This window comes from Vicia villosa, unplaced genomic scaffold, assembly GCF_029867415.1.
Source record: "Vicia villosa cultivar HV-30 ecotype Madison, WI unplaced genomic scaffold, Vvil1.0 ctg.003672F_1_1, whole genome shotgun sequence".
In the NCBI taxonomy this organism is placed as follows: Eukaryota; Viridiplantae; Streptophyta; class Magnoliopsida; order Fabales; family Fabaceae; genus Vicia; species Vicia villosa.
The window spans coordinates 1-14,759 of record NW_026706266.1 but is presented as its reverse complement, the minus strand read 5'-3'; the positions used below and the strand labels follow the sequence as shown (position 1 = coordinate 14,759).

Here is a 14,759-nt window from a genome sequence, read left to right as displayed (position 1 = left end):
GATTGCTTTGAAAATCTCTGAAATGATCTACTCGACCCCTCTTGCTTGAGCTTCAAGTAGGAATTGAAGATGATGATTATGCACTTACAGATGAGCTGCGACCATCTGGATAGCTTCCCTACACCCTTAGGGACGTGTATGAATGCTTGAATTTGTTTGACACCCCCTGAATTGATCTACAGGCCTCCAACTGACTTTGCTCCAAAGTGAAAGTGAAGATGGTGTTCTTGCATTTACAGAAGTGATCCAGGTGCTTGGATCACCTCTAATGAACCTCCTTGAGATGTTAGAAGGCTTACTTTCAAAAGAAGAGCTCTGGTTTGAAGAATTCGATTCTTCTTCCCAAAGAACTTTTGAAAACCATAAGCATGAGGGAGAGAAGGAGAAAGTAAGAATTATAGTTGCTTTGGTGTGTTAAATACTGAGGTATGCACTTGTATTTATAGGCAAATAGTTCAGTGTAATTGCAGAGGAGTGAGTTTGCTTAGTGAAGTTATCTTGGTTTCTTGGCCATGAAGAAATTCAAGGAATCTTGCAAATGTGATCATTGCATTTTCGAGCTAGCTCCCTATCCATTGATCTCTTATGATCTTAGGCGACAATTCTGATGCAGAGGAGAGTTTCAATTGGTTGGGAGAAGATTCATTTGGTGATTCATCCATTTGCCATAAATTCCCAAATGTAATCATTACATAATCACATGCCTTTGTTTTTGGGAATATTATTCAATCCTTATGCAATGATGAAAATGAATGCATGGCATCTTTACTTATGTGTTATGGATCGTGTAGCATCAATTGGTAGAGGTATTTGCACAAATTTGCAAAGTTTCAAATTGTACATGACCTATAATTTCTCTTCATGAGGCCAACTTTGAACAAGCATAACTCCTAGCTCAAAATAAATTTGGAGAAGGTTGAGCACAATTTGGAAAGACCTTAACATGTACTTAAATTCATTAGTTTGGAGTTTCTTCAAAATCATTTGGGAAATTTGTGAAAAATGGGCCTGAAGTTGGAAGAAAACTAGGTTAAAAACACTTAAAACAAATTCTAAGTTTTTATGACCTATAACTTCCAAAGCTCAAATCTCTCAAACGATTGATCTCTTGAAAAAAGTTGCAATTTAAGAAGTTGTTTTATTAGGTGAGATCTACAACTTTCATGTTGGAAGTTTTTTGAGTTGTGTAGGTGAAATTTTGAGATCCATTAGGTCAAAATGCACTAGTTTGACTTTTTGTTGACATTTTAATCCTTGATGATTTTTCTTGATTTTCTTTGGTCAAAAGACTTCAATAATCATATATTGATGATATTGATCCTTAAAAGTCATAGCTTGATCCAAAATCCTAAAAGTCAAACGTGATCTTGTACAGTTGACTTTTTCTAGATGAAGTGAAATCTTGGACTTTTGTGTTGAATCAAGCTCTCCTCCTCAAATGAATGGTATGAATATGAATGGATTAAATTGAGGTAATAGAAGTTCTTGAGCCATATTTTGAGTTGTGGACCCATGTCCTTATTAAAAGTCAATTGTCCAGGTGAATTAGGTCAAATACCCTAATTGTCGACCAGATGAATTTGATGACTGTAGATCTTGAATTGAAGTACAATGCCTAGTGAATATTGTTATATGAATCATTTGAAGATGATTGAAACCTTTGAATGATGTCCTGGAGCTTTTTAGGGTTTCCCAAATGTGGTCCCTAATTTCAGTCCTTGATGGGCTCAAAACCCTAGTTTTGTGATCTGAGTCTAAATGAATCTTGATGATTGGTGTCTAATCAATCATAGGTGAATGAATGAATCATTTGAGTCTTGTGATTGTATTAGAGATTTTTCTTATACTGATTGGTCCTTTGCCTGAACTCTCTTGTCCTTGAGCACCCTCGATTGAGTACCAGATGGACAAGTGACTGCTCTGAGTACCTATCTTGGATTTGATGAAATGCCAGGAGGTGTGATATCTCAAGGGGGGTCAAAATTAGGGTATGACAATGTGTCACAAATAACGACTCACATTAACGATATTAATGACTCTTGACCACAATTGTCAATTACAAACGATACATGGTTAAGACACTCTTAATAATAAAATACTTAGAGTTGCTTACAAGCTTCCTCCAAGAACAATAGCTTGAATCACAAGCAACACACACTTAGATAATTGTATCAATAATACATAAATGACACTCATACATTTAATACTTCACAGCTTATGAATGCATGACAGAACTTACAACTCAATAGACAGTCCTACTCTTCTATCAACATGATATTAGAGAGGCTCACATTGAAAGGACAAACCCTAACCTAATCTTGTAAGCTCTGCTTTTCAAAAGGTTTGTAGCTTGCTATTTATAGCACACATCTGGTCTGGACTTGGGCTTCAAAGCGCAGTAGGGAGACTACTCGAGATCTGCGAGATATCCTCCAAAAAAATAGATCTTCAATCAAATCTTCCTAAATATTCTCCATATTTAGAAACCATGAAAATCTTCAAAATAGATAAAATCTTTTATCCTTCTTAATAGTTATATAGAATTGCAAAATATTCTCCAAATATTCTGCATTTGTAACACTTAAAACAGAATCCATAAGCCCAATCAAAACTCAGTCACGATGTCGGATGACCCTACATAGGACATCTTCTTTGACAAGTTATACCTGATGTAATAGATAGAACATTTTGTTCAACATGTTGAACTACATATGTTTTATGTAGTGTTGAAACATTCTAACTATCATGTTGCTGTTTAAATTTGTTTTGTTAAAATTTAAGCCAACCATACGAACAGACAAACTACAATTCTTTCTTCAAATGTCTCTCCTAAAAACAATTTATAGTATATTTGTTATAAAATATAAATACTTACATAAAAGCGATTCATTAAATGACAGAGATTAACTTACCTCTTCGAACCATAAATGGCGAGCAACGTGACACTGATACCTCACCAGAAGAGACGTATCGATCGGTCCTCCTAAAAACCCCAGTTGTTGCGGACCATCCTCGGGTGCAACCCTCTGACGTCCCTCTCCATCATCCACCGCCTGTCGATGTTGTCGTCCTTCACCCCTTTGTCGCATACTATCGTCGTTCATGCCTCGTCTTCTGCGAACCAATAAAAATAAATAAATAAAATTTAAAAAAAAGTCGGGTAACCTCTTCACAAGTTATCCGAATGAACATATCAAGAAACGGATAACATGGCTCAAAGTTATCCGGTTAGCATTCCTAAAAACCGGAGAACCCTTGTCTAAGTTATCAGGTTTGTGTACAGAGTGTTGTTTTGGAAAAAATTATGTTGTGTTCTCTAATTTTTGCTCTCTCGGTCTTTTAAAACGATGTTCTCTAGTTTTTGCTCTCTCGATTAGGGTTGTTCATGGTATGGTTCTCTAAGAAAACTGAACCGAATTATACCGAACCATTACATAAGGTCACTCAAACTGAACCGAACCGTTTCAATTTTTTTAGAACCGAACTGAACCAAAAAATTTTTTACATAACGGTTTGGTTCTTAATTCCGAACGGTACCAAACCATTAGAAAACAAAATTTTCTAAACTAAATCATTTGTTAAAGAACCAAACCGTTGTTATATCTAGTTTTGAATTGTTTTTTAAAAAATATATATTAAATTTTCTATCAATTTTTTTATAAAAAAAAAACTGATATTTTTATTTTCATAAAATATCGATTTTTTTTAAAAATTGACTTTTCTTATTTAGAGATTTTTTTCCAAAAAAATTGGCTTTTTTATTTTTGCAAAAATTTAATTTTTTTGGGAAAAAATCTAATTTTCAAGTTTACGAAAAAAAATGACTTTTTTTTTATTTTTTTCAAAAAATTTAAATTTTGTTATTTTCGAAAAAAATTAACTTTTCTAGTTTAAAGAAAATATGAATTTTTTATTTTCAAAAAAAATTCGACATTTCTAATTTATATTTTTTAATAAAAATACAGTAAAGAAATATTATATTTTCAAATTAACTATAGAATTGGATTTCAAATTAGAGAAAATGGGTGATGCACTGACAGTGTAAAAAAGTTTTACACTGTCAACCAATCACGACCATGAATCAGGACAAGTCAGACTGTAATTTTAAAAAAACTTATATGACATGGCAAAACGATTTGTTTCTATTGGATGACAGTGTAAAACTGTTTTACACTGTCAGTGCACTACCTTTAACCTCTTCAAATTAATTATAGAATTAGATATGTATTAAAGTAATTATATTTTTAAGATCTATTATATTTTCAAATTAATTATAGAATTGAATTTATGTTAAAACTAATTGTATTTTCAAACTAGTTATAAAATTATATTTATATTAAAATTGATTTTAAAATAATACAGTAAGGACATGTTATAAATTTTAATTAGCATTTGTATTTATAAAAAACATAAAAAAAAAAATTATGATAAATTTTTCATTTCAATAAAATTAGCCAACATAAATTTCAAATTACAAGAATTATTAAGTAGGAATTTAAATTAGCAACAGTACGTACGTAGCAATACTAGGAAGTGTAAATTATCAGTACGCAGCAACACAATAACTCCATATACTATGTGGTTTGGTTTTAAATAGTTCAGTTTGGTTATTAACGGTTCAGTTTCAATTTGATAACTGTAGTTAAATTCACCGTTCGGTTTGCGAACTGTTATTGTTCTGGTCTGGGCCGAGCAGGCCCAACCCTTGTTGCCAGCCGAGCAGGCCCACTTTCCTTGGGCCCAATTACTGGACAACAGATAGGGGCTGCCCGTCGCGAAGACTCTGGCCGAGCAGGCCCAAACCTTTGGGCCCACTTACTGGATAACCGTCAAGGAGTTATCCACGCATGAAGACCACGCGTCACGCAGCGGGGGATTCGGTCAACCACCTCCGAACCCTACGCTATGATCATCCGGAACGTGAGTCTTCTGCTGACTCAGCCCTAGCATGGGACGTTTTGGCAGTTCCCTAGCACGTGGGCCTCCAGTTGGATTTGGCCCAATTAGGGAACCTTGGCCCAGCGCTGGGGGCTATAAATACCCTCTTTCACTAGAGGGTCAGGTATTCTATTCTTAACTCTAAACCTCATTCTCTGATAGCTACTGACTTAAGCATCGGAGAACCTTGCAGGTACCCCCCCCCCCCATCTTGCTCTTCAAGCCAGATATTGCGCCTTGACGATTCTCCTGATCAGGTACGATCAGTGGCGCCGTCTGTGGGAATCTTGCTCCCCCCTCTTTAACAAAGATCAAAGCATAACCTTTCACCATCGTCATGGCCAACAACAACATACCTAGTCCTGATCCCTTCGTCCTGGAACAACTGATTGAAGATTCCAGCCGCGAAGTGACGAATCACCGTCGGCAGGAACGTGCTCTTGCCGGACAGAGAAGGCAGAGGCATGAGACCTCACAGCCCCAGAGGCAACAGATTCAGCACATTCAACATGTGCACGGCCTTCAACAAGTCCAGAACGTCGAACAAACCCATCCTGAAGGACAAGTTCAGAACGGGGAAGACGGGCAGACCCGGCCCCAGACTGAACCAGAGCAGCTCCAAGTGGTGAATGAAACTGATACCCGAGACGGGCAACCCGCTTCCTCGTTCACCCACACCTCTGGCAGACACAGAAGCCGTAGCCCGGACGAGGAGGAACAGATCAACATTCCTGAGGGCACTGATCCAACCGCCATCCTCCTACTCAAGGAGCTGCAGAAAACCAACCGCCTCATCCGCCTACAGGGCGACCGCATCCACGACCTGGAAAGGAAGCGACGATATCGCTCCCCCCAACGGAGACGCCATCGGTCACGTTCCTATTCCTCTTCGCGGTCTCCTCCGAGGAGAAATCGCAAGCGCAGTCCATCTAGGTCTCGCTCCCCCTCGAGAAGAAACCGGCGCCAACGGTCTTATTCCCGCTCTCCACCTCGAAAGACTCGGAAGAATCAGAAACCTGAAACCACTGAAGCCAAGAGTCTTTCACCCGAGCAGGAGCACCGAGGACCCTCCAAAGCCGTGCAGAAAGTCCGCGAGCATTCTCCAAAAGACAACCGCAAAATCTCGGGCAAACCATGCACTAAATCCCAGCGGGGCAGACATTCAAACTCCCCTGAGCCTAGCGACGAAGAAGATTTCCGCAGTCCCTTGTCCGAGCAAATCCGGCGTGTTCGTCTCCCCCGGGGGATGGAAAAACCACCAGCCTTGGACCACTATGACGGGACCACCGACCCCGATGACCACATAAGGAGCATCGAAGCTGTCATGGACTACCATGTGGTACGAGGATCCATCAAATGCCGCATCTTTCCGACCACGCTAAGGAAAGGCGCGATGAACTGGTACAGGAATCTGCCCCCTAACTCCATCCACTCCTGGACTGAACTGAAGGATCTTTTCCTAAGCCACTTCACCGCGTCTCGTCGGCAACCGAAATCAGAAGCAAATCTTGAGGCAGTAATCCAAGGTACCAACGAATCTTTGAGAGACTACCTCGACAGGTTCAACAAAGAAGCTGTCCAAGTGCAGACCGCGGACTACATGAAGAGGTACCTACTTGAAAGAGGGCTCCTCCCCGGAAGCGACTTCAAAAAGGCCATCAAGATTGAGGAAGTCCACTCCATGAACGCCCTCCTTCGCAAGGCTCAGGCCTTCATCAGATATGAGGAAGCGGAGGCTGCTACCACGAGAGCGTCACGGGACAACGACGCCGCTCGCAGTTCAAACCATGAGCCCTCAACTTCGAGGCGCGGGCACGAGAGAAGGAAAGACGACAGGTCTCTCGACATCAAAGAACGCCGGGGACCTTCTGGTCGCTTCAACGAATATACCCCGCTGAACGCCTCACGGGAAAGGATCCTAGCCGAATGCCAAAACACTGACTTCAAAAAGTCGAACATCAGACCCCCGAAGTCAAACCCCGCGAGGCCAGGAACCGACAAGTCCAAGTACTGCAAATACCACAGGAGCCATGGACACCTGACCGAGGAATGCATTCACCTCAAGGATGCTATTGAAACACTGATCAAGGAAGGTCGCCTTTCAAAATACACACAGAAAGGGGAACCTTCCCGAAGGGACGACCACAGAAACTCTGACGAAGGGAATTCACCGGACAACAGGCCCCTACAAGTAGCACTGTCCGTCACTCGCCCAGAGGATTTCATGGCATCTGCCGGGATCCTCACCGCACTCAGCAAATGGGAAAATTTCCCATTTACCATGGTCGTCTCCAACGGCGGAGATCCAGGCTCCCTCACCATCAGTTCAGTGAAGAGAAAGTTCGATGAGCTGCTCAGCGCCAACACAGACCTCGGCCCTACACTGCGAAAGTTTCGAGGAAAATCTGAACCAATCACCTTCTACCTGGAAGAACTGCCCGGCGGAGCTCCAAACGCCACGATTCCTCTGCTCGTCCGAGCCAGAATGGCGAACTTCGATGTTCGACGAGTCTTAGTCGATGAAGGAAGCTCGGTCGACATCATGTACTCCCATCTCTTCCGGACACTCCAGCTGGACGACTCGCACCTTACTCCCTATGTGGGTTCGGACCTTCAAGGTTTCAACGGAGCTACCACTAAACCATGGGGTTACGTCGAGCTGATTGTCACCTTCGGGGAAGGGGAGGTGTCATACCCTAATTTTTGACCCCCCTGAGATGACATATCTTCAGGATTTTCATCAGGGCAAGACAAGTACCCAGAGCAGTCATTTCTCCATCTGGTACCTAATCGAGGATGCTCAAAGACAAGAAAGCTCAGGCAAAGGATCAATCAATACAAAGATTAGTCTCTAATACAATCATAGGGCCCAATAACTTCATTTTTTCTCATCTATGATTGATTAGACATCCAGTCATCTGAGTACAGGTTTACTCAGGTCACCAGACTAGGGTTTTGAGCCTATCAAGGACTGAAATCAGGGATCACATTTGGGAAACCCTAAAAAACCTCAGAGGGTCATTCAAAGACATCAATCATCTTCAAATAACTCATATGACAAGATCTACTAGACATCACACTTCAATTCAAAGTCTACAGTCATTATTTTCACATGGTCGACAAATTAGGGTTTTGACCTAATTCACCAAGATAGTTGACTTTTAATCAGGGCATGAATCCAAAACTCAAGACATGATTCAAGGATCTCTACTACCTCCATATAATCCATTTATATCATCCATTTGGGGAGAAGATCTTATTTCTACACAAAAGCCCAAAAATTCACTTTGTCAGGAAAAAGTCAACTGTGAAGGATCATCATTGACTTTTAAGGTTTTTGGTCAAAAAATGACTTTCAAAGATCAATATCATCAATATATGGATGTCAAAGTCATTTGGCCAAAGAAATTCAAGGAAATTCATCAAGGAGCGAAAAGTCGGGAATTAGGGTTTTTGAAGGCATGGTGAAATCTCAAAATTTCACCTACACAACTCAAAAAACTTCCAGCATGAAAGTTGTAGATCTTGCCAAATAAAACAACATCTTACAAGGGAACTTTTTTCAAAAGATCAACCATTTATGAAGTTTTGGAAATTTTGAAGTTTAGGTCATAAACACTTAGAAATTTTTCTAAGTGTTTTAACCTAGTTTTCTTCCAACTTTGGCCTCATTTTTCACAAATTTCCCAAAGGATTCTGAAGAAGACATAAACTAATGATTTAAAGTAGATGTTTAGGGCTTTCCAAATTGTGTTCAACCTTCTCAAAATTCAATTTGAGCTAAGAGTTATGCTTGTTCAAAGTTGGCCTCATGAAGTGAAATTATAGGTCATGCATCATTTTGGAACTTTGAAGTTTTGTGCACATGACCTCAAATACAGATGCTACATGACCCATAATACATCTGCAAACATGCCATGCATTCATTTTCGCCATGCCATGATAATTGAAGAAGATTCCTAAAACAAGAACATGTGATTATGTAATGATTACATTTGAGAATTTATGGCAAATTGATGAATCACCCAAGGAATCTTCTCACCAACCAATTAGAGCTCACTTTGCATCTGAATTGTCCCCTAAGATCAGATAGAATCAATGGATAGGGGAGGTGGCTCGAAAATGCAATGATCACATTTGGATATTCTTTGAAATTTCTTCATGGCTAAGAAACCAAACTTACTTCACTAAGCAAGCTCACTCTCCCAATCAGTACTGAGACATTTGCCTATAAATAGAGGCCTCATTCTCATTCAAAAAACACACCAAAGCAACCATATTACTTGCTTTCTGTTTCTCTTCTCTTGTTCATTGTTTTTCAAAGTTCTTTGGCAAGAAGAATCGATTTCTTCAAACCAGAGCTTATCTTTGGGAAGTGAGCATTCTAACATCTCAAGGGAGGTCATTTGAGGTGATCCAAGCACCTGGATCACTTCTGTAGGTGGAGGAACACCATTGTTGCTCTCACTTTGGAGCATCTGCAGTTGGAGGTCCATGGAGTGATTCAGAAGGTTTCAAGGCAAGCCAATCATCCAGACACACTCCTCAGGTCATAGTGAAGCTAACCAGATGGCTGCAGCTCATCTGTAACTCGAGAATCAACACCCTCCATGTTCACTTGAAGCTGAAATCGAGGGAGGTCCATAGAACAATTCAGGAGGTTTGAGGTCATTACAAGCATTCAGTTAGCATCACTGAGCCACAAGGAAGCTTTTGGGATCATTCATACAAGCCCATTTGCTCTCTATCATCCTCACGATCTCCATTTTCAGAGGTAAGTTTCTGAACTCCCTCTCTTTAATTTAAGTACTCTTTGTGAAATAGCTCGATTCTATCTTGTTCAGCATCATCAGAGGATTGAAAACCCTCTATCATCATCCATTTATCTTTCAGTATAATCATTTAATTTAAATTTTGAAATTTTAGGGTTCTTCACGATTTCTGGTAAATTAGTTAGATGTAGTTAATGATAGTTCATGTTAGTTACATATTTAGAATCGTGAGTGAATTTAGAGCAAGTTTCATGTTTACATCGTTGCAAATGGTTGAGAAACGAGTAAGTTCAGAAATTCAAAAATGGAGAGCTTAAGGTTGAAGACGAAGATGGTGGTGGCGCGCAAATTTGAATTCTCAGGGGAGAGTTTATTTTATTTTGAATGGTGTGCGTTTTATTAACGACTGAACAACTTGCCCCAGTGGCCACCTATACGCCCTTAGTCTCATCATGCCACAAGTCTGGGGTTCGAATCCCCCTCGCCCCAGACTTTTTGCTTCATTTATTTTTCAATGTTTTGCCACTTGTTTGAAAATATAATAAGTTGGAAGTGCATCTTAAACAAACTGCGCGCGTAGCCCAGATGGTGGGTGTTTTGGCCAATGACTTGGAGGGCGTGAGTTCAACCCCTCTAGGTGACAAAACCATTTTTTTATCACTTTTCACACTAAATTTCTTCACAACTTCACATAATTATTTAACTCATCAAATTAAATCATTTTCACTTCATTTTTCACACACTCTTCATTTAACATATCTATTTTATGAATAATCAAAAAAATCATAAAAATGTCATTTATTTCATATATTTTTATTAGGTTTAAAATAGTATGTTTTAAGTGTTTTCTTAAATACTTTAAATATATATATTCACTTTGTTTTAACCTAATCATTTTGTAAATAAATTTTATGATAAAACCCTAATTGTTTAGGTCTTAATTAAGTAAAAATCTTTGTTTTTACCTTAGTTAAGTTGACTTTTGTCAATTCTCAAAACTGTTTTCAATCTCCGAATAAATCAAATGATTAAGGTTTTCAAACAACAAAACCTTATATCATTTCAAATCATTTCCAACTGTTTTTATAACCAGTACTGTAAAGTACTGGGCCTCTAATAGAGTGTAAGTCCCAAACATCTTCTCTTCTTAGCTTGTTTTCAAAACTATATTTTCAAAATCTTCTTTCTGTTTTCAAAACATTCTTCTGGTATTTGAAGGGCATTATTCCCGGTGAAACTCTTCAGATACCTATGTGACCTTTGTCCATCTTCACTTCTTCTGTTTTCAAAAAACCATTAACTGTTTATCATATATATTCAACTGTTATCAACAAAACAACAAAAATACTGTTGAGGCTCTGTACATACTTCTTCAAAGGCCTCCACTCCATCCAGGTTAGGCTTTACAAGCTTTCAATTTACAGTCTTTATTTAAATTACTGTCAAATATAAACTGTACATATATTTGTTTAGAACTACGTTTGAGTGTAAACCCTAGGACAGTTAAACTATATATATATTATAGGAATATGACCTAGGATTGAGAATGTCTTCCCGGTGAAGGCTCTTTCCTAATTAGAGATCTGTAGTTCAAACCCCCAAGATGAATTATTCCCGGTGAAACATCTTGGCAAAAACCTTAGAATCCAAATAATAGGACACATCCACCCAAAGAGGAATTATTCCCGGTGAAACCTCTTACCCATTTGCTTAGAGCCAAAATAAGTTCAAAACTACATAGCTTTCTCTTGTGCTACAACAAGGACCCTCGATTAGCCTCCTCTTGGGCTTTGTACAAGGACCCACAGGCTTCTTAAAAGCATTTCCAGCTTCCTCTTGAGCTTGTATACAAGGACCCATCAGGTTTCTTATAAACATAGGAACAGGTCTTTAGTCACCTTTTAGCCTACCCTGGTGAGTTTCTTCCAATTTAAACCAGACTTTAAACAAGCCAAGTTTGTCTCAATTTTACATTGAGTACACCTTTTGGAATGAGAGACATGGACAGTCTCTGTCACCCTTATTTTCATCAATCCTCCTTAGTAGAGTCTAGGATCCATGTTTTGGTCATCCTCAGCATTGAGTCAGCCTTCATCTTGGGCTTTAAACAAGAAGTCTCCACTAGATAATCTTTCTGCCAATCCTTTCATCCTTTAATAATTAATGGAGTGCTACCCAAATTAATCATTTCAATAAAATCCCTGGAAAGGGTTAGCCTCCAACATATTCTTTTATTCTTTCAAAACCCCTGGAAAGGGTTAGCCTCCAAAAATCAGTTAATAAATAAAATAAAGGTTCATTTCTCTTAGGAGATAATTTCCCCAAAAGAGTCAAAACCCCTGGAAAGGGTCAGCCTCCAAAACAACAAAAAAACATGATAAAGTCAATCTTTCACAAACAATTCACCAGCTGAGTCAAAATCCCTGGAAAGGGTTAGCTTCCAAAAGAAAAACAGTCTTTTTAATCTCCAGTAGAGTCAAAACCAACAAAAACAGTTAGCCTCAACCTTGGGCTTCATACAAGGCACCCCAAACAATAAAACTCCCCTGTCAAGAGTCAGCCTCAACCTTGGGCATTGTACAGGGCAGATAATAGAGTCTCCCCAGTGAGTTCTTCATCACTCAGTAGCCACAACCTTGGGCTTTGTACAAGGCAGATAGACCATATTTTCATGTGTCAAAGATTCCTAACACTTAGGATTTTTCCCCATAGAGTCATCCATACTTAGTTCATTTAAGAGTCTGCCTCAACCTTGGGCTTTGTACAAGGCAGAAAATAATGTTTTCCCTAGCTATAGTCAGCCACAACCTTGGGCTTTGTACAAGGCACACAAAAAATAGAGTCATAGTCATAGTCTAAAAAACCCTATTTCCTCAATAGTCAGCCACAACCTTGGGCTTTGTACAAGGCACACAAATAAAGTCTCCCTAAGTAGAGTCAGCCTCAATTCTTGGCTTTGTACAGAACACAAAAATACCCTGTAATTAACCCCCAGTGGAGCCATCTCCCAGAGTCAAATAATACATTAATAAATCAATCAAAAAGCCTCAAGCTTGGGCCTCATACAAGCCAGCTAAAGTCAAATCTTTTATACAGTAGATAGACATAGCTTATCTCTATAGAGAGATATTTTTACTACTCTACCACATTCAAACAAACATTACATTTCAATTTCAATTTCAAACAAGTCTCCCATTTAGGATTTTGAAAGGCATGAGCTGGCAGTAAAACCCAGACATGTGCTAACTTTCCCTAATTTGGACGAGCATCTTTCTTTCATTTAAGAGGCATCTGACTGGCATACTTGTACACACAAGTAAGGTCCCCCTCTTGAATGAAATGAATTCAGTTATTCTGTCACTCCTTTACAATGTTTGTGGTAGAATAGTACAAATACCTCTCTGTAGAGATAATTTCATGTCTCTTTACTGTAAACAGAGATTTAATTCCAAGCTTCAACCTTGAGCTTCAAGCAAGGCACCCAAAAATAATTAATAATTAATTAGTTCCCCGAACTACATTAAGCTCTGACTTCCACTAGGGATATGTAGGCATGAGGTTCACAAGGAATCTCAGCGAGCTAATAAAATACCAAAAATAGTCAGTCTGTCTATCTGTCTGTCTTTTCAATCAATTCAATTCCTTCTCCTAACACAAAGGAGAAACTTTCCCAATCATTAGCAATAAACACAAACACAAATGACACAGAGAAGGTTCCTGTAGAGTACTACAGATATGTAGGGTGTTTAAACACTTCCCTATGTATAACCGACCCCCCGGACTCCCGAATCTCTAGTCTAGGTGAAATCCCCACACTTAGCAAACTCCTAGGGTTTAGTTGAGATCTTTTTTCCCCTTTCCTACTCGTAGGACAAATAAGAAAGTTCGTGTGATATCGTAGGAAGAACTGAAATAAAATTCATCCCACCACGGGCGCATTCTCCTTCCAAATTTCGCATGAAGGGTCTAGCGTGCCGTCCTCCCAAGTGAAACGGGGAGGTAAAGAAAACGACCACCACAGAAAAATGGCGACTCTGCTGGGGATGTAAGTGTTAAAAACCTTGGTTTTTCATCCAAACCAATGGTTGACCTGTTGCTGGTCCAGCCCCAATGAGGAATTAGGGATGCCAAATTCCCCCTCAAACAAGAGAGGTCCTGCCTAACCTCTGTGTCATTTCATGTGTTTGTTGCATATATATTTGTTTATTTTGTTTATTCTGTATCGGGAAAGGGCTTGATTCCCCCTTGTGGTGAGAAATCCTATACCCGGATTTGAGTGCAACATAAGATAGGATGGAGGATGTCTTCTCGGTGAAGACCCTCTAATCTTGGTTTCCAAGTCTACTCTTGGGATTTGCCTGGCTGGTTGTGATTAACTGCGCCACTGCATTCCGAGACTGATTTGTACCAGGAGGACCTAGAAACACATTACCCCCACTTAAAGCCTTTTTTAGGACGTAGAGCGGTGATTACGGAAGTAATTGTCACGCAGATACTACACTCAGAGAAAACTCTCTTATAGATACCAATCAACGTATCTTTAAGGTTGAGCAAAAACTCTGAGACCCCTAGAACCCGTTCTACAGGTACAAAAATCCTTAACCTTAGTTTACCATTGGGGCGAGGTTTGCGTTTTGACTTCATGACCACTATACCCTTCAACGCCATGTTTGTTTAAAACTCTTGTGTGTGCATTCATGCATTCATGCATCATTCATTAATAAACAACTAAAAACAAAAAGAGTCTTTTTCGAGTCGTTTTTCAAGGAAACTAAATAACGAACGTTTTGAACTTCATAGAAAGAGAGAAACGGAGAAAGGACTTAAGGATCTATACCATGGATTATGGAAGAAAGAGAGCTAGGAAATATACCTTCAAGATTCCCCAGGTCGAGGAACTGGGAAAGCTCGGAAAACTGGTGGTCAACCCCCAGGCTTTCAAGGAGAAGTATGGAAAACTTCTGCCTTTGCTCAATACCAACATGGTGGATGGGATCCTTCCCACCTTGGTACAGTTTTACGATCCAACGTATCACTGCTTCACCTTTC

At 39.4% G+C, this 14,759-nt stretch overlaps 1 protein-coding gene across 1 annotated transcript; it reads left to right on the top strand.

Moving 5' to 3' along the window:
* Positions 1–5,275: 5,275 nt before the first annotated feature.
* Positions 5,276–6,945, top strand: LOC131641338 (uncharacterized; the record flags this gene model as incomplete). The annotated part of the gene is made up of 2 exons (XM_058911644.1): positions 5,276–6,277; positions 6,389–6,945. Coding segments are annotated over exons 1-2 (1,559 nt in total), but the record flags the coding sequence as incomplete, so codon positions are not given.
* Positions 6,946–14,759: the final 7,814 nt, after the last annotated feature.